The 20907-nt window shown below is 44.2% G+C and overlaps 1 protein-coding gene across 1 annotated transcript in view; it reads right to left on the reverse strand.

Annotated features, from left to right (window-relative positions):
* Positions 1 to 20907, reverse strand: part of svep1 (sushi, von Willebrand factor type A, EGF and pentraxin domain containing 1) — a 97460-nt gene that overhangs the window by 29324 nt on the left and 47229 nt on the right. The window contains 7 exon segments of the mRNA XM_034164156.1: positions 23 to 130; positions 775 to 904; positions 1630 to 1748; positions 4303 to 4497; positions 6669 to 6848; positions 8852 to 9031; positions 11426 to 11584. Of these exon segments, the coding sequence (XP_034020047.1) occupies positions 23 to 130; positions 775 to 904; positions 1630 to 1748; positions 4303 to 4497; positions 6669 to 6848; positions 8852 to 9031; positions 11426 to 11584 (1071 nt within the window).

Below are 20907 nucleotides of genomic sequence, written 5' to 3' on the forward strand. Positions count from 1 at the left end.
ACAAACGCTCTTCCAAACATACCTGAGTTGTCGGAAAACTGCGGCACTTCCCAGATGACTGCCGTCTCCGAGCCCGTGGCCTGGACGGTGGGTGGCGATCTGCACCTGTCAATCACCGGGGGCTCCGAATCTACAGCGTGAGAACATCAGCAGACGTTAAATCAAAGTGCAGAGTTTGAACAAACACACAATTGTGCCTAAGCTGGAATAAATTAGAGCGATATTAGAAGAATGCGGAACACGTGGAGCTGACGTTTTTGATGCGGTTCTACAGCGAGTTGCAGGGCAGCGGCTAAACACGTGTGTCTAATAACAAAACCACAACTTTCCACTGCCATGACAACATATGGAAATGTTCACAGCTATCACGGCTGAGGTTTTCTCCCCCAACTGCTGAGGACACCCATTTTTACTGTGTGTTGTAACCCCGTCTGTGGCACCTGCTGCTCAGACCTGCTGCCCTGTAACAGAAAGGCCACAGGTTTGATCCTTCAGGTTGCACCGCGTGAGTGAGAATTATTGTCTCTTTAACAACGTTCACACTGCAGCTAATAAATGTGTCTCAAAATTATTTTCCTCTCTCTGATAGATCTGTTATTTTCTCCTCAGCCACATTTTTGCCAACCTGATCCGGACATCGTCGTGGAAACAGTGTTACAATATGATCCAGGATCAAAGCCTGAACCCCGAAGCTTCTATTTGAATGGTTAATGTGGGGTACGTCAGCTGTCTGTGGTGTAGGTGTGAACCACATGTCCCGGACTATAAACTCACCGATGACAGTGACGGTGAAGGAGCAGTTGGCTTGGTTCCCAGAGCGGTCGGTTGCGATGTAGGTGATGGTTTCCTTTCCGATGGGAAACAGCTGGGGAGGGGTGTAAACTGGCTTCACCTGCACCGCCAACTAGAGTATCAAGAAATAAGAGGAAAAAAAAAAAAAATCAAAAACACCACCAACACAATGAGACCCAGTCGTCAGCCAGGCACAGAGAAGCACACTGGAGCTGTCCCTCGTGTCCAGCTCGTGTCACACCCACGTCCTGTAAGTCACAACACCACGTGAGATCATGTAGGTGGGCTGGTCCAAAAACGAGGTGGGTCAAGCTGGTGTGTTGGGATTATGTCACAAGAAGGTGAGAGAGAACTCAATCTGTGATGTGAGGCTGCAAAGTATGGTAGTGTTCATGATAAAGCACACCCACCCACGTGCACGCACACAGCATTATTCCATAGTCTACACAAAAAATGTTAATGAGACCACCACTGATCAAAAAAATTAAAGCGCGCACTCACTTTCACCTCAAGGAGCTTTGGTGTCACCAACACATTAAAATGCCAGAAAATCATTCATTTTCTACCTGCTTTGCATTACTCTGGTTTAGCGGGAAAGACACGTGCCACAGACTGTTTGAATTTACTGTATGTCAGGCTGGAAAGTAAGTGTTTGCCCCCATCTTTGCACTCATTTTAAGTCCAAATGGATCTTTCATTTGCCCCGCCGTCATGGGTTGACGACTGCAAATAAGCGACTTTGTGATTTGGACAGCCACACAGGTGACCATGCGTGATGATGTCAAGGTTAAACTAAAGGGCAAACATTTATTGTGTTTGCGATTATTTTCACTCCACCTCCTCTCTCGAGTTGTCGGCGGCAGCAGGAATATTCCAGCTGATGTTGGAGGTACCGCGCCGCTCATCCGTCTCAGCAGAAATGTCCTCTGGACATTGGATGTGCGGCGGTTCAGTGTCTAGAAGAAAAAAAAAAAACATGAAAAGAATTTTGCTTTAATAAAAAAGTGAGGAAGAGAATCAGACACTGAGTGTGATTTATTGGAGTTCAATACATCTAATCCAGGTTTAAGTGGATTGAGTGTGATGTCACATGACCTTTAACTCCTTTAATCAAAACATGTTGGTCTCTTGGACCCGAGTGAGCGGCCCGGTCTGTGATCCAAATCCAGCTGAAGTTCCATTTATACATGGTTTTTATCTCTCGTCATCCACGACAAACAGCAGCAAAGGTCACAGGTCAAAACAGGCACAATGAAATTAAAAGCTTTGCTGTTTTCAAAGCAGTTAGACGAATATTTTACAAAGTTCTGACAAACAGTTAAACATTTTAACATGGCAAATAAGAATCAAAGGCTTTAAGTGCATAAATTAACAAGGCCAAGGTTCAAGGTTCAACCATGGCTCAATGGATATAATTTGGTTTGCAAACCAACTCAAAGGGCAGATTATGAAAACATAAACCAAGTAAAATCATGATAACCAAATAAAAAAATAGAACCCGTGAAGACCTTTGGCTAAAGAAAGAGTCATTGTGCCCAAAAATGACATCTGAATGTATTCACATGGAATTATTTACCCATCTTGTGTGTGTGTGTGTGTGTGTGGGGGGGGGACAGGGATTTCATTGGAAAGTCAAACTTGACATGAACACATAATATCACCCAAAGCATAGCTGCACAAAATTTCAGAAAAATTCATGAAATAGTTTTTGATCAAATCAGAGGGTGGTGATTTTTTAACCTTCTTCTTGTGGTCTGGGCCTCTGGGGAATCGGGCTGGTTCTTTTGCGTCATCTCCCCTCCCTCCTGTGTTTCTCTGCCAGTGGAGCTGATTGTCTACACCTGTGGCTGTGACACACCTGCATTAATTAGTGGTGTCCTAATTAAACCATATGCTGCCAGATCTTTCCGTCATGGGAGCCTGGCCTCACTGTATCCCCTGGTGTTGTGCTTTTCCCTCTCCGATCCTGGATTATATTCTGTGATTTTGCTCATCCCTGTGTGTTTCTCTCTTGCCGCCACCCGCTCCACTGGCTCACCTGGCTTGCTGCTCCTGCGGCCCATCCTCCAGTGTCTTCACGTCCTGGTCTCCACCTCACTCACGTCATCCACAACATTTCAATAAATGATCTTTTTCTTTGGACCTGCCTCATTGCATTGTGAGTTGTGCAACACTTCTTGGGGCCATTAGAATGACACAAGGTCAATGAAAATCTTTGTGAAGTTTGACATTGATTCAAAGGATCTATATGCAGAATCAGAGAAAAGCTACTGAGCAGAAAACATCATTTTTGCCCTTCCTGCGGGGGCCCACAGGGATCCAATCAGAAGGTCCAACTTACCATGACCAGACAGTCTGCCAAGGACTGTTCAGACCAAATCTCAGAAACAAATTCTATTAAAATCAGACGACGCACCACGTGTGAATCCTGAAGGCATTACTCCTGTGGACCGTGGTCCAATGGACTGAAAAACTGAACTTACATAAACTTTCATCATGTTAATTTTATTTTTTTGAGGCAGTGAGTTTGGGTGCTTTCTTTTAAAGTTGAGCAAACTTTATAGATATTTTACGATGGAGTACGCACATGCAACATCCTGTGTTAAAACCACATGAGGTCCTTTGTTGGACGTTATTCCCTCACTTTCACATTTCCTATTTCCACCATCAAAAAAGGGGAAAGAGTCGTAAAGATTCTGAAATATGAAGCTTGATTATTGTAAACAGATTTCCACCTGCCGCGGCCTGCAGATAAACCCGCTTTAAAAGGCCGCCTGTTAACCATTTATTTCCGAGCCTGCAGAACGAGGAAGAACTGAAACCATCACTGATGGTTTGGTGCTCACGTCTGCTGTGAGAGAGACCCAATGATCCGTCCAGATTGACTAAACACCAACACACGTTGCGCTGACTACCTGTATTCTTCTTCTTCATATCTCACTTTAGGTGACAAACATGAAATGAAGAAAGCCAGAAGCAGACAAAAGCTGGGCTCATCGTCATGTAAACTTTCTCCTCTGTGTCTCTCCCTCTGCTTTCAGAAGGAGATCAGACAAACACCTCTGAAGGTGACTCATCGCGCCATCTGCTGCACCTTTGCATTCGTTTCCATCTTTATGAAGCGCTTTTCTTCTCTGAGTAGCGACGGAGCCAGCGGCACCCTGAGGAAATGAGGGGATTGAGGACATCCAGAGCGGCTCCTCTGTACCACCTGCTTCAGCTGGAAACCATCTGGGAAAGCGCAGATGACTGCAGCGCTCTCCGGAGGACGTTAAAGTGGACAAGAAGACGCTTTGACCTGGTGTGGTTTAAGTTAGCGAACCTGCTTCAGAAGAGACTAGAGAAATGTCTCTGTCTTCCAGTGTTCTGTGCTTCAGTCTCTCTGTAGCCATGTATTACCCGTGTTCAAACCTAATCTACTTTTTCAGTTTAACCAGAGTTTATATGACCTCTGCACAAATGCAGCGGCGTTTGTTTTTGTTTTGTTTTTTTTGCAGCTGTGCGTGTTACCTGTGCAGACGGCTTTGTTGACATTAGTGCTCCAGTCTCCAGAGCTCAGGCACACCGCCTTCCTGTTTCCCTGCAGGCTGTAACCTTGAGGACAGGCGAGCAGGCAAACTGCACTCGACACCACTGACCGTTTCCCGCACGCGGGAGGAGACGTCGAAATGTTCTTCAGGGACACAATGGGGGGACAGCGGACCTCTGAGACAATAAGAAATGCATTAAAAAGAGATTTCATTGACAGTCTGTTATGCTGACTTGAACAAAACCACCTGACTTCTTCAAGGTTCTTTGACCCATTCCCACCAAAATCTGACCCCTGACCCTGGAACAGTCCTTAAAGGATTCATCTGGTAAAGGTACTGGGTGAAAAGTCAAGTTTTTGAGATGCACTGAGCTGTAGGTGGATTACTCAATTGCTCAGATGAGGACAAAGTTGCCAAAGGTCAATCGATGGGCTCATATCACAGTCTTGGCTCACAGATGTAACTGGGTCCTGGATTTGCCCAAATAAGATCACATTTGGTAACCATCAGTAACCAGAGGAGCCTCCTGAGCCACAAACTGCTCCTTTCCAAGTGCAGGACCAACAGGCTGAAAAACTCCTTTGTCCCTCAGGCCATCAGATTGTACAACTCCTCACTCAGGGGGAGGAGGAGGAACAGGAAGACAGAGGATGGGAAGGAGCGCAACAGTAGGAGCCGGTAAACCAATAATGATCAGTATGTCTGGTATATATATTTGTGCATTTATATTTATATTTGCAAACTGTTTTTTTTTTTTTTTTTACTTTTACTTTTGATACTCTGTGTGCTTCTTACCCTGTGTGCTGCCATACAATGCTGCTGGAACCTCAGTTTCCCCAAGGGAGTCTTCCCAAAGTCAAGACAACTGGGGTGAAAGATAAATTTAACTTGTACTCCAATTTTCACCAAATGTAGGTTTATTCCCAGACAAGGTCAGATTATCTTAAGGTCAAGAACTAGAGTCAGCGTCGTTTTTGTCTACCGGTTTGTTGGCCTACTCCTCCCAGACAAGCAGACTCCAGAACTGCCGTGACCAGGTCAGAAAAGACCAGTCATTCCAGTGAGTCAAGGTCACTAGGGTTAAAAGTTGGCCGATAACCAGGCAATAAACTGGGTTTGTTTACCAGGAAACGGTGTCGTAAACAGGAAAACCCCTTCCTTACTGAAGCTGTATTCACCCTGACAGTCTTTAGTGTCTTCATACCCATGAGTAAAACCCCTGGCATATATTCATTTTATTCTGAAAAAAAAAAAAAAAGTCTACTTCATGTTTGATGAGCACAACGTTTCCTGTGTTTTTGATCAAAACAATCTACTCTGAGTAAATTTCACTGTAATTCCAATAAGGCCATTTTCAGAAAGCAGCAAAAACCTTTAAATAAACACTTAAATCCATTCAAATCCATTCCTGTGCTGGGACGAGCTCGTTTGGCCACAAAGGCGTGATAACGCAGAGCTGCGGAGAAACACGGCCACGCACAAACAAACAGGCTGTCACGCCTTCAGAGGAGAGGAGTAGTTATCGATAAACTCAGAGCGTTTTTCTGGAAGCCGTTTAAAATAGAGCAGCGAGCTGGTTGGCTGGAAGTGAGTCAGTGCGGCGTGAAGCAGCGAAGCCGGAGGTTTGCGGTGGAACCATCTCGCACTGTCCCCTTTTTGTGTGTTTCTGTGCCTGACCCTGGTGCTCTCTGTGGTGGGCACAAGTGCACCGTGTGTGTGTGTCTATTTTAACTTAACTATCACTTCTGAAGTATGTGGTAGTTTTGTGCACGTGTAGCCTGAGTGATGCCGTGCGCTTCGGCTCAAATACACAACATGTGTTTGCAGAAAAAGACGTTTACACGCGAATGTCCAGGTCTTTTCTTTTTTTTCTTTTCAGCATCATTCATTATATTCAGGAAACACTTGACGGACATGAAGCAGATTGCAGCTGACGACGATACGAGGGGAGGAAAAAGCAAAACACAACGTTTGAGTGAATAAACAGCTGTGAAGAACAAAAAAAAAAAAAAACCAGAAACACTGGTGGCTTTGAGAGGACATACAGGAGGAGGTTAAACTGTTTGCTGTCACTTTCCCCTTTTTTTCCAGGTAGTCAGTTATGAAGATGTTTCCTGCCAAATACAATTCTAATCTGCTGAATGCAGACAAGTTGATTTCAGAATGATTTGCAGCACAAAATTAAAAGATGTGTTTTTTGTTTGTTTGTTTTTAACAGCTGCTGACCTGCACATTTGTTTGCGACAGACACAAAACCACAACAAAGGCTTGTAACTGAAGCCGGCTCTTCTGTGCTGGACATGAATCTCCGACCAGGACTGAGGGTTTTATGTGACAGAGGCTTACCCACACACCGAGGTTGGCGTCCGCTCCACTGAGAGTTGGCCTGGCAGGTGAGTACGGCGTCTCCCTCCAGCTTATAGCCTCGGTTACAACCCACCTGGCACTCCGCCCTGTAGGAGGCGCCACCGTCACTGCACCTGAGGTAGCCATGCTGGGGCCGCGACAGGGCTGGACAGGAGCGTGCTGCTGGCCGAAAAAAGATATATTAAAGACAGAAAAATCAAAGCCTTATTCTGCAGGACTCATGGTTCCGCTTCACTCTGTTGCAGTTGGTCTGAGTATTATTGTGGTATGAGGGCAACAGCTACATCAACAATACAACAACCTCACTGCTACGAAAGCAGAACAGAGCCAAGGATCCAAACAGCCGTGGAACCAAACTGGAAAGCCCAAAACTCTGCATCATATATAAGAAGTAGTAAGTTCTGTGGAGGCCCCGGATTAGTGCCACTGATCATCCACGGATTCTGCAGTGTGAAGAGGATGAGAGTCTCAAAGTCCCTCTGGTCGGGAAACCAGTCCATCACAGGTTACCTCCAGTCTGCGCTGGTACCTATTTACAACGGGGACGACATACACAGGTACCATGACCAGGAATCAAACCCAAGTCAACATACTGGCAGCACAACTCCTCACCCCAGTGATCTACCTGCTCTGCAGGTCTTAAAACACCGTAAGATTAAAAAAAAGGAAAATAATGTACAAACAAAAATCTACTTATGTTTAAAACCACTTCTACAAACTTTAATTTTTTAATAATCACTTTGGTGACTTGTAAAACTTGACAATGTCTGAAGAAAATATAATTTTCGTTTGGCATCCAACCTGAATCTGAATAATTACAAAGCAGCAAAACTCAAGCGTGTGTCGACAAGCTAATAAAACAAAAACCACAATTTACTTAATCATTTATGACTCAGAAACACGTTCCATCTCCTGCCTGCGGAATAAATGATAAACACGGGTCCACAAACAGTAGGACATTATCTCCAGCTGTAACTCAGGGACTATCATTTAAACCAAAACACAAAAACCCCCATGACTTAAAAAAAAGAGGAAAGGTTGTGTGTTTTTTGTGAGTTAGTGGTTGACATCAGGGTGTGTGTAGTGTGTTATATGTCAGCACCACCCGTTCTGAGGAGACTCCTCCCCGAGGGATGAGGCAGCTGGGGAGGTCTGATGTAGCACAGATGAGACAAAAGAGGACAAAAGAGAACTGATAAAATCTAGGCTCGAGTCTCCCACGTGTCTCTGTTCTAACCCACCATGAAGCTGTAGAGCTGCTGACGTAACAGACACAATGCACACTTTCTCTAATCACAACCAGAGAAGCCTGTAACTCCTTCAGAGATGCCTTGGTCTTGGTGGCTTCCCTCACTTGTCTCCTTCTTGTGCAGTCACTCAGTGACTGATTTGAATGAACTCCAAGACACATTCAGTAACTTGGAAATGTTCATGTGTTCATCCCTCTGATTTGCTAAAAGAAAACTGGCTGTAAAAGTGATAATTTAGTTGTGTTACACTGAAGGACGTCCATTCTTTTGGATTATTTTCATATTTTGGTCATGCTGCTTCCACATATACAAAAGCCTGACTTCTTTTTTAAAGCGTGATGTCAAACTTAAAATGTGTCCAACCCCCAGCAGTCACACCACTGAACACCACAAACTATAAATCTTTCAGACGTCCTTAAAGTGTCAGTGTCTTCGTATTTGTAAGAGTCACGGTCAATCTGACTTTCACTTCAAATTCCTTTTTCTCTTCTGTCCTTCCTTTCCTCGTATCCTTTTTTTTCCTGTCAGTATCTCTGTCTTTTCTCCAACATCTTGTCTTGCAGAAAGCAGCAGTGTTGCAGTCTGAACACTGTACCCACTCACAGAAAGACGACAGCACCACAGGTCCTCTCAGAGTCTTCCTCGGTGTATTTGGACACTCAGAGAGTTTAATGAGGAGTTACACTGGACACGTGCTGTGGTGTGTGTTTGTGTAAAATCGCTGTATGATCATGAGTACACCCGTGCGTCACTGGGTACATGACAATTGTTGTTCAGAGCCGCCTTCAGTTACTGCTGTTGGTTGATTCCAGACGATCAGGAACAAAATATGAGGTAAGCTAAAAATTCCTTTACATATATAAACCCGTTTATCCCAACAAAAAGCGGCGCCTTTGTTTGGTTCCTTCTCACCTCTGCAGCTGGCCGGGGTCCCAGACCAGGTGCCATCAGCCTGGCACAGCCTGATACTGGTTCCCTGGAGGTCAAAGCCAGACTCGCATCGGACGCCGCAGGCTGCATCGTAGTTGTTGTTGCACACATTTTGGATGAAGAAGCCATTTTCTGGTGGAAACAGCGGCGGGCAGTAAACCACTGGAAGAGAAGAAGTGTGACAGATCTTAGGACACACGGTGGAGGCGGGCTGCAAGGAACGATGGAAAGTTCATGTTCCTGACAAAGAAGCATGAAAGCAGAAAATTACAAATTGTGAAATATTGTCTCCCTGAAGAGAATCTCAGAATGAAAGATGACTAATGAACATCACTGTGCTCAGGTCAGCTGCTCCAAGTGTGGAAATCCCTGGCTCGTGATTCAGGGAATGAATGTGTGAGTGTGTGTGTTGGGGGGGCAGGCACTGTGATTACTGGAAGCTCGTCACTATTACAGGATGTTCTTACACTAACCTTAAATTTCTGTGGAACTCCTGTTCCACTCCATTCATCTTCATACGTCACTATGTTTACCATCAGTCAATATTTTCTTCCCGTTTCCCTTTTGACATGAAGGCCCACAGATTCTTCCCATATAGAAATATTTAACTTGACCACTAAAACTCTGATGATCACTGACTCATAAAGACATAAAAGTATATATAGACATAAAAAACAGTTTTGAAATGATCATTCTACAAGTACAGCTCTACACATCTTCAATGTCTTGGCGGGAAACCTTGAATGGCTGAACAGTGGAGCAGAAAGCTGTCTGAACAAAACAGGAGATATACGTAGAGCATCTCATTTAGATGGCAGCAAAATGTAGAGCGTCTCAATTAGATGGCAGAGAGATGTAGGGCATCTCCATTAAAGAGCAGTGAGATGTAGAGCATCTCCATTAGACGGCAGCAAAATGTAGAGTATCTCAGTTAAACAGCAGCGAGATGTAGAGCATCTCCATTAAACGGCAGCAAGATGAAGAGCATCTCAATTCAATGGCAGCAAAATGTAAAGCATCTCCATTAGACGGCTGCAAAATGTAGTACATCTCAATTAAACAGCAGCAAGATGTAGAGCATCTTCATTAAACAGCAGCGAGATCTAGAGTATCTCAATTAGATGGCAGCAAAATGTAGAGCAACTCCATAAGACATCAGCAAGATGTAGAGTATCTCAATTAGATGGCAGCAAAATGTAGAGCATCTCTATAAAACAGCAGCGAGATGTAGAGTATCTCAATTAGATGGCAGCAAAATGTAGAGTATCTCAATTAGATGGCAGCAAAATGTAGAGCATCTTAATTATATGGCAGCGAGATGCAGAGCATCTCATTTGTATGGCAGCGAAATGCAGAGCATCTCCATTAAACAGCAGTGAGATGAAGAGCATCTCATTTATATGGCAGTGAGATGAAGAGCATCTCATTTATATGGCAGTGAGATGGAGAGCATCTCATTTATATGGCAGTGAGATGGAGAGCATCTCAATTATATGGCAGTGAGATGGAGAGCATCTCAATTATATGGCAGTGAGATGGAGAGCATCTCAATTATATGGCAGCAAGATGTAGAGCATCTCCATTAAACAAAAGTGAGATGGAGAGCATCTCATTTAAATGGCAGTGAGATGTAAAGCATCTCCATTAAACAGCAGTGAGATGGAGAGCATCTCATTTATATGGCAGCGAGATGTAGAGCATCTCCATTAAACAAAAGTGAGATGGAGAGCATCTCAATTATATGGCAGCGAGATGTAGAGCATCTCCATTAAACAAAAGTGAGATGGAGAGCATCTCAATTATATGGCAGCGAGATGTAGAGCATCTCCATTAAACAGCAGTGAGATGTAGAGCATCTCAATTATATGGCAGCGAGATGTAGAGCATCTCAATTATATGGCAGCGACATGGAGAGCATCTCAATTATATGGCAGCGAGATGGAGAGCATCTCAATTATATGGCAGCGAGATGGAGAGCATCTCATTTATATGGCAGCGAGATGTAGAGCATCTCCATTAAAGAGCAGTGAGATGAAGAGCATCTCATTTATATGGCAGACAGATGTAGAGCATCTCCATTAAATGGCAGACAGGTGTAGAGCATCTTGTTTAAATGTCAGCGAGATGTAAGACATCCAAATGAAATAGCAGAGAGATGTAGAGCTTCCAAACAAAACAGTTGGAGATGTCAAATGTGCACAAGATGTAGAGTGTCCACACAGGAATGGAGCATCCTGTAGAACATTTTTAAGAATGAGTGAGATGGAGAGCTTCTGAAATAATAATCTGTTGTCAGACAATATTAGAGGAGCAGGGGATGATGTCCTAAAAATATTTTATTCATTAAAGAGCTGTATTTTGGAGCATAGGCTGGTCTTCATCTCTGTTGAAGTGTTTGTCAGCTTTGTCCAGTTTCTGTGGGGCCCTGTGACCTTTCCTGTCATTGGGACCTTGTTCCAGCAGTAAAAAATGTTGAAGGTGTTTCTTCAGGAGACAGGGTTTTTAAAAAAAAAAATCTTTAATCTCTGGCAGTGCTCACCGTGCAGCTCGTCTTACCCTGGCAGGTCATGCCGACTGGATGGAAGCCCGGCTTGCAGACACAGTCGCTGAGGGCGGTGCTCCCAGGCTGAGAGGTGTGCTGGGGGTCAGGGCACGGCAGGCAGGTTCCCTGACCTCCAGGAGTTCCTGCCGGCTTGTAGGTGCCAGACGGGCACGCTGTGGAAGAGAACAGAGTCAGAGAGGCAAATCTGATTTTACAAAGTGATAAATTCATTCTTATGGGCCCCAAACTGTTTGAACTGATGTAATCTGTTTATGTGAAACTAACCTGCAGAACAAGTCCAGCTGATCTGTGCAGCTCTGAATTAACTCATCAACACAGATGACATTTGAAAGTTCATCTCGGTTCCATGGTTTCTTTTTGCTTCTGTTTAACATTGTCTCTACAGAGCTAATATTCTTCAAAACTCATTTACAGCCGCAGACCGGGTGTGAATTTCCACTGCTGATCCACTGCCAACCTGCACTCAGTCTACTCCCTCAGACGCTCCTCCTCCTCCTCCTCCTCCTCCTGCTCCTCGTCATCAGAATGCGAGCAGCAGGAGGTCAGCTGGGACTGAAGCCACATTAAACAGACGTGCACTGACACCTGTACTGGTGCAGACAGCGCGCGTCTGTGTGTTTCATTTGATAAGAAAAAGCTGCAGATGTCTCGTAACCGTCCTGTGCGGCGGGACAGAGGCCTGAAGGCCAGGAACCACTTCTACAACATCCTTTAAAGGCTACAGGAAGCTGCTTTAAAAATAATAAAATATGCACAATAACTGTCAGAATGCAACAGTGGAACAAAGAAATCTAAAATCAATTTGTGGTACATGAAGCCTTAAACCCAACTCAAAGCTTTAGACGACAGTTTTGCATTTTGAGCAGGAAGATACAATCTGAGTTTTTATTTTAAAATGTGGATGCAAATCTGATCCGGGCTCAGGAGATCCAGTCTCTGAGTTCAGATGTTGCGTGAAAAGTCCAGACTGGCTTCTGGCTATGAGAGTCAGATGAGCGAGGGCAGAACAGGAAGAGAGAAACCGTGAACCAACACGCACATGAATCCAAAATCAAAAGGAAAAAGCTGGAACACAGAGAGAGAAAAAAAAGAGTTTGCAAATTTCAGACAAAATCTATCAACGCGCCGCAGCTTCTGCCAAACAACAGACCCCATGCCGAAACTAATTGTGCCTGGACCCGGCACCGGTCTGCTTCCTGGTGTGAATTACACAGCAGCCAATAGGAAGGTTTGTGGGTCCATGTGGCTGCATGGTTAACGCTGAACTCTTCATTTAGAGAGGAAGTGGACCGTCAGTGGGCCAGATGACCATAAAAACAGAAAGATCCAGCTGTGTCTGGACCGGCCATCTGCAGGGTCAAAGAGGACTACTGTAGGCAGTCGTGTTCTCAGGAAACCATACAGCAAGTCCCAGCTATTTATGAACGCAAGTCGTAAGAAATAATCACGGCCTTAAATCATATTTCATGTTTAAAGTTGGTGGCCATATTCATGGCCAGCTTTTAGATGTTCTATCTTTGATCATTCTTTCAAATAACCTATGAAAGAAGAGGTGAAAAGATACATATTTACTGAAAAGAGATCAAATAAAAACATATCAATATTGACTTTATTGTAAAGGTACAAAACCCGACTCAAAATTCACGGTATATTTTTGCCATCGCATTGGCTTAGTGGTTAGCACTGCTGCCTCACAGCGAGAAGGTCATGAGTTCAATTCCCGCCTGTAGCCTTTCTGTGTGGAGTTTGCATGTTCTCCCCATGTTTGAGTGGGTTTCCTCCGCGTTCAAAGACATGTGGGTTAGGTGGATTGGAATCTTTAAATTGTCCATAGGTGTGAGAGTGGGTGTGACTATGTGTGTTTGTCTGTCTGTGGCCTCACGACAGCCTGGCGTCCTGTTCTGGGTGTACCCCGCCTCGCGCTCTATGACTGCTGGGATAGGCTCCCCCCCCCCGCGACCCTTGATTGGACTAAACAGTTGAAGATGAGTGTGAGTGAGTGAGAGTGTACCAGTTCCATTCTGTGTTTATAAATCTGCTTAAACCAGTAGCCAAGAGGTTCAAGGGAATGTCACAGGAAGGTGCTGGAACTACATGTAGCAGTCACTAGGTTCAATGCTCCTGTGAGCCAAGAGATTCAATGGAATACCCTGGCAAGGGACCAAAAAACCATGCCAAAGATACTAGGTCCACACACATAGCAGTCACCAGGTAGTATAATCCCTCAAACCTAGGGGCTTGAGCAAAAACCATGCCAAAGATACTAGGTCCACAGACGTAGCAGTCACTAGGTAGTATAATCCCTCAAACCTAGGGGCTTGAGCAAAAACCATGCCAAAGATACTAGGTCCACAGACGTAGCAGTCACTAGGTAGTATAATCCCTCAAACCTAGGGGCTTGAGCAAAAACCATGCCAAAGATACTAGGTCCACACACGTAGCAGTCACTAGGTAGTATAATCCCTCAAACCTAGGGGCTTGAGCAAAAACCATGCCAAAGGTACTAGGTCCACACACGTAGCAGTCACTAGGTAGTATAATCCCTCAAACCTAGGGGCTTGAGCAAAAACCATGCCAAAGATACTAGGTCCACACACGTAGCAGTCACTAGGTAGTATAATCCCTCAAACCTAGGGGCTTGAGCAAAAACCATGCCAAAGGTACTAGGTCCACACACGTAGCAGTCACTAGGTAGTATAATCCCTCAAACCTAGGGGCTTGAGCAAAAACCATGCCAAAGATACTAGGTCCACACACGTAGCAGTCACTAGGTAATATAATCCCTCAAACCTAGGGGCTTGAGCAAAAACCATGCCAAAGGTACTAGGTCCACACACGTAGCAGTCACTAGGTAGTATAATCCCTCAAACCTAGGGGCTTGAGCAAAAACCATGCCAAAGATACTAGGTCCACACACGTAGCAGTCACTAGGTAGTATAATCCCTTAAACCTAGGGGCTTGAGCAAAAACCATGCCAAAGGTACTAGGTCCACACACGTAGCAGTCACTAGGTAGTATAATCCCTCAAACCTAGGGGCTTGAGCAAAAACCATGCCAAAGAAACTAGGTCCACACACGTAGCAGTCACTAGGTAGTATAATCCCTCAAACCTAGGGGCTTGAGCAAAAACCATGCCAAAGGTACTAGGTCCACACACGTAGCAGTCACTAGGTAGTATAATCCCTCAAACCTAGGGGCTTGAGCAAAAACCATGCCAAAGGTACTAGGTCCACACATGTAGCAGTCACTAGGTAGTATATTCCCATGAGCTAAGGGGCTCAAATTTCAAAGTCCTGGCATTCTTAAGTTTTGTAAGGGCTGAGATAAGGAGCTGGACTACCTGGGTTTGATTCCCAGTCATTTTTCCTGTCTATGTCCTTGCACCTTGTTGTGGGCTGGGGTGTTTGGCTGTCTTGGGTTTTGTTTTCTGTTTCTCCCACCAGGTGGTATGCATTCAGGACTGAGTGGCTGAGCATTAGGACCTCACCCTGAACACCTGAGGCTTGTTTTCACATGCAGGTCATCAGGACTCACAGCTGTGGTGTATTTTGTCTTGATCAGAGATTGCTGCATTTAAACCTTGAATGCACAGTGTGTGATTGCCAGAGACTCGACCTTGTGAGCAGACGTGTGAGATCGACGTCAGGAGAACAATCTCACCATCACGGATGCAGAGACCGCTCCAGGTTTGACGCCACAGTCTGTGAAGGAGGATTGGGTGAGGTCTCACGCTCTTCAGCACACTTCCTGAGGTAATTTGGTTTTGGTGACTTTTATGAAGTAATGACAGTGGATTTGGTGTCCCTCACACCTTGTTGTATCGAGCTGTCACGTTATGCTAATTGTCTAATCAGCTTCTGCTGCAGTGGAGATTTGAACTGAGTTGTTCCGTGCCTGCAGGGTGAGAAGCTGATGTATAGATTTAAGCCAGGAAGTGTTTGCTGATTGCGTGCACCTTTGAGTTGTGTCTCTCTGTGTGGAGTTGGACTCACCTCATGTTTTCTTTCTTCACAGACTTGGTTTGTCGCGGCCACCTGGGGGGTGTCGGCGGGGTCCCTGGATCCGAACTGCTGTGGCTCCGGACCATTTGCGCTGTTGAGAGCGCGCCGTGTTTCCACCTCACCAGACCGCGGACTTTTTAGTTGTTTAGCACGTCACACACTGTTATGTTTATTAAATTCTGTTATCTTTTGAACCGTGCTCTGCTTATTTTATGCTGGGTCCTTTCAAACGCTGGGTCGGTGCTCCGACCGCGTCCGAAACAACACACCTAGCTGTAAATTGGTAAAAGTTTTGGCTGGGGAAGTAACCGGTGTCTGACTTTTGTCCTGTACAGGGAGAGTCTTCGACTCTTGTCCTCTTCAAACTACAGAATTCGGGACTCGTGGAACATCAGAGCCTATACAGGACTTATTTCTATGTCACTCAGCCTTAATTTGGCAAATGAGGCTTTGTGACCAAAGACACACTAAAATGTTACTTTGCTTTCTTAAGCGTAAAACAGCAGGACTCATTAGCTATGAGCTCATGAAAATGAAGTATAGTTTGTTCAGTGTTACCAAAAATTCTGCTTTAGAAGAGAAGCAGTTTAAAAAAAAGGCATAAAGTCCAATCTTTGCCTGCAAACACAGAGTCTGTCACTTCTAATGGGAAGAACACATCAAACACTGTCAGGATGAAATGGGCAGTTCAAAAGAAAAATGTGCAACAAAAGCGAGCACAGGCCAGTTCATCTGTTAAACTCCTTCCTCCTGAAGTGAAGTAAATCGTCTAAGCTGGCCGACGCTCCTGGTCCAGGAGCCAAAGATACTATCACACGAGAATCTCTGCAGTCCCTGGAGCCAGGCTGCCTCAGATTAACCGGGCCTAAAAACAGACCGGGACGGAAACAATGAGGGGAGCTCCACGGGGAGAGGCAGAACATCTGCCATCAAGCCGTTTCCATTTCACAGGGATGTATTCTGCATAATCAACAAAATCCACATCACGGGCAAAATACAAAGACTAATACACACACACACACACACACACACACACACACACACACACACTACAATCTCTCAAAGTTAAAGATTATTTAACTGAAAATGATGGCAGATTAGCAAAACATTTTTAAAAATCTTTAAACCTGGAAGAATGTGAAAATAACTGTCGTTTCCATGCCCACTGACATACATGGCCATGTCATGGTATTTTACTGATGATGTCTCTGTGTAATCCATCGAGTTACTTCATTAAATATGTCAATCCTCTATTTTCTGAGTCCATCCTGCACATCTGTCAGTCTGTCAACATTTAAATACAGAAGCTTTAAAAAGGTGTTTTCAAGAACAACAATTAAAAAAACCTCATGAAAGACTCCAAATTGTAAAACTGGATACAATTTCAGTAAATTTATATCTTATCAATATTTCTGTCTTCTAATTTAAATTGCACCCTTGGTACACGTATGTATGGTGACTGCTGAAATGCAAATAAACTTAAATGGTTGCGATCTAATTTTGACCAAATTTGGCGACATGATTGAGGGTGAGCAAAGGACCAAGTGATTTTATTTCGAGAAACTTGTTTAAAAGCAGAGGTCACAGGCCAAGGTCAAAGTGTGACATCTGACCTGCTTAACACTAACATGAAATCATGTCAGAGATCTACTGGTCACATGATCTTTGACTGTAGGTGGCCCTGAAAAGTCAAAGGTCATAACAGTTCAACTTTGGAGACAATTTGGACTTGTCAAAGATAAAGTGGATCAGTTTTGGACTGAAGTGATTAAATGTCAAGGCCACGTGTTGCCCTCTGAGAGCGCCTTCTTGCACAGTTTCATACCCATGAGCACGTCCGTGGATTCCTTGACCCAGAAAACATCAGCTTTGCCCATTTTATGGTTAGAAACATAATGTACACAGGAAAAAAATGTGTATTTTTGGAAGCAATTTTAAAAAATGAGAACACTGATTTTCAGATTTTCTGACGTTTGGAGTGAAAGCAGAGGTTCCCAAACCCAGTCCTCAGGGACCAACGCTCTGCACGTTTCCCATTTCTAAAACACTATAAGTATGAATTAACAGGACAGAATTATACCATTTTGGCCTTTTATGATCTAAACGATGGCTAAAATTTCAGAGAGGCGGGTTGCAGCCAGATGTTCAATCCCAAAAGCCAGATGAATACAGTTTTATTGTTAAACTGAAGTGTCCGACTTTGGGCAGCCTGCAGGTTTGAGATTGTTTTTGCGTTTCTTTTCTTGGGAGCGTACAGCTGACAATAACCGGACAACATCGCGTGCAGCCAACAGTAAAGAGCTCTGTGCAAAAAGCCTGATTCTATTCTGACCGCCATCTTCAAAGCCAAACACTGGAGACAACCAAAACTGGTCAGAGGCCTCGCCACTGTGGTCAGCGTCACTCTCACACAAGAAATGCAGAGCGGGACTTTAAATTTCAGGGACTGTTCCCCGAGTAAACAATGCTCACATGCAAGCAAACCTTCTCAGCCCAGACGTCCTGTGCACACTGGAGGAGGTGCAAATACAGCGAGTGGAGACAGACAATCAACATGAAGTCTAACCCGCGAAGACAGACAGACACAGGCACCACGACGACATGAGAGCCGACTCTGAGGGTATGAACACATGATGTCATTTTGTATCACGACACGATCATATGTTGAAGGTAACGTAACAACATTCCTTGTGCTGAAGGAGATAATGCACGCAATAAGGATTCATCACAGAAATCCTTCCCAATTTAAGATTATTTATTATGAATCAGGAGGACGTCCAGCAGCTGTATTTTCAGCAAAGATGCATAATCAGTGTGTTTTTGTTGTGGTTTTCCGGCCTGAACACATTGGTCACCCGCAGCAGAAACATTGTGGGACTCCCTCCCTTCTGGAATGTCAAGAGGCTCTAAATCACATCACCAGACTCTCAATGAAGTCTGCTCCGGTCTTCAGCTGGACGGTGGATGTTGCACAGATGTCCACCTACACATCCGCCATCTGGGGAAAGAGACAGCTCAAACGTGAAGCCCTCTCCGATGTGAAGCAGGGAGGAAGCTCTGTGTTTGCTCCATCACTGCTTGTCTGGTTATTCTTCCCAAAAGCAGACTAGCTTTGCTAGATTTGGTGGACACATCTGGTGGAGTCCAAAGGAGATCATCCAGATGACACTCTCCGGGAACACTGGACTCAGTGGGAGACTGAAGCTAACCACTAAACAAGTGTAAACGTCCACAATGATCTGTGATCACAGACATCAGATTTGTTTTGATAATGACGACTGGAAGATCCCAACACACGGATGCTATGTTGTTTGGGCATCTCCTGCTTTTGCTTGGGGTTCCTACAGCACATCCAGTTTGGGGCCGTCTGCCATTACACATCTTTACACAGTCCCAGATGTTCAAGGACAGAGGGGCACGGGTGGATGTGAAGCAGGGACCTTCTCATTGGAAGGGAAGCTAGTGATCTCCTGGGCTACTGCCGTTTGCAATATTGACGCATGGGAAAAAAAATGATACAAACATTTAATTTTGTAATGTAAAGTAAGAATCTTTTTGTTCCAGTTTGAGTAAAAATAAAATTAATGAAAACAGCAAGAACAACGAGAGGCCTGTTATTCCAGGTAAAGTTAAAAGGTTTTTGAGTTGAAGTTAACAAGACGAGCTACAAAGAACTCATACTGAAGTCTCTCCAAAGACCATCTGAAAACCCACAGTGCAGTCTTTCTGACGACGGCCTGTAAACTCAGAAGATTTGGAAACTTTCCATGTAACGGATGGTAAGCCCCAACCCCGGGAACTGAACCTGTAACCCTACGTGCCTGAAGTGTGGTTGAACCAAATGGTATTCCAGCATCCAGTCTGGATTTCATATCTACCAGCTTGTATCTCGCTTTAACTTTTGATGAAACCCAGGTTGTACTTTATTCTTCTTTCCTACTTGATGCACATGGACTTTTGTATTTGTTTCTATTGTTATTTGAATGAATTTTTTGTGGTTTTATTCCAATCTGTGGTTGGCTCACTGTTCCTCCTGAGTACCGTCTTGGCTCCTGTCTTTCCTAAAATGCTCTGAGTCTGGTCAGTTCTAGAATCTTCCCATTCTGGTTAGAACAGCCTCAGGAACTGATGCTTTTTTAATCAGGGTTGTAAGTGCAGCCTGTGGTTTTTCCTCAACATATGCAGCTGACAACCCGCAGTCTCAACATCATGTGTTTGAATCCCAAGAACCGTGTTTAGAAATAATCCAAAGAAAGTAAATCAGTAAACCCAACTTTATATCATTGCTTTAACGTTAATGGCTATTTTAAACATTTAATGCCATGCATTTTGTTTTACTAGGGCATATCTGATGTCCAAAAATAATTAAGATCTTACTGAGACAGTAACGACGTGACCAGTAAGAACAGATGACCTCCTGAACATGTTTTTTTTTTTAAATACTGGATTTGAAGAAGACGTGCGGCAGCACCGAGCTTTAACATGACCTTCAACACAAACGGCTTCTCTGGATTTACTGGACCGTGTGTGCACGTCTCCCTGTGTTTGTTACGAGGAGACGGGAGACGCTCACCACACTGCAAATATTTGTAGTCTGGATGTGAATGACCGTGAGGTTCCAGGAGGGAAAGTCTTGAGGTGGACATAAACTGAACAGAGGAATTAAAGTGACAAGGGCTGGAATTTGGGATCGTTTTAACAAGAACGATGAAAAAGCACAGCCTGACCTCTGACCTGACCCTAATTCCACAAACTAAGGCTTTTTCACAAACTTGGAGGAATCTAAGTGAACTGTAATTGTTGCACGGCTGCAAGAAATCTTACACCTTACAACAAGCTGCATCCAACAGTTGGACTTTAAAAAAGCAGCCCCACTTTTACAAATAAAATCAGATCATCTCACCAACAATGCTCACAAACAACAAACACAAACAAACAAACAAACAAACAAACCCAACTTGGACTGGCACAAAGACAAGACAAAAGCATGGCAGGCTGACAAACCAGAGGAGCGCCGTGCAGGTGAGCTTTTAAGACGCTCCTTGATTATTGATGACGATCAGCTGCTGGTGATTGATAAAGTGAACCCAGGTGATGAGCAGAGCCCAGCCAGAAAATATCCTCCCTCCACAACGAAATACTGACATTAAATGAGATTATATGACATGAAATTAAAAATAAAAGAACATATGCGGATGAAATGATTCTTCAGTTGACAGCATATGAAACAAAAAACAACAACATGAGTTGAACCACAGCTGTTCTTAATTTAACCAGGACCCACTAACCATCCAGCAGGTGGCAGTACATCTATGTGATACTACATAAACAAAGTTGATGTTTTTTTTTCTTTTGATCTGGTGCATCAAAGATATCATTGCAACAGGGTTTGTCCTCATTATATGTTCTTTTAATGTGATGAGTTAAAGGATGACCGTATTTAGTGTTTATGAGTTATTGTCTCCAAACGCTTC

The sequence above is a fragment of the Thalassophryne amazonica genome, chromosome 23 (genome assembly GCF_902500255.1).
Source record: "Thalassophryne amazonica chromosome 23, fThaAma1.1, whole genome shotgun sequence".
In the NCBI taxonomy this organism is placed as follows: Eukaryota; Metazoa; Chordata; class Actinopteri; order Batrachoidiformes; family Batrachoididae; genus Thalassophryne; species Thalassophryne amazonica.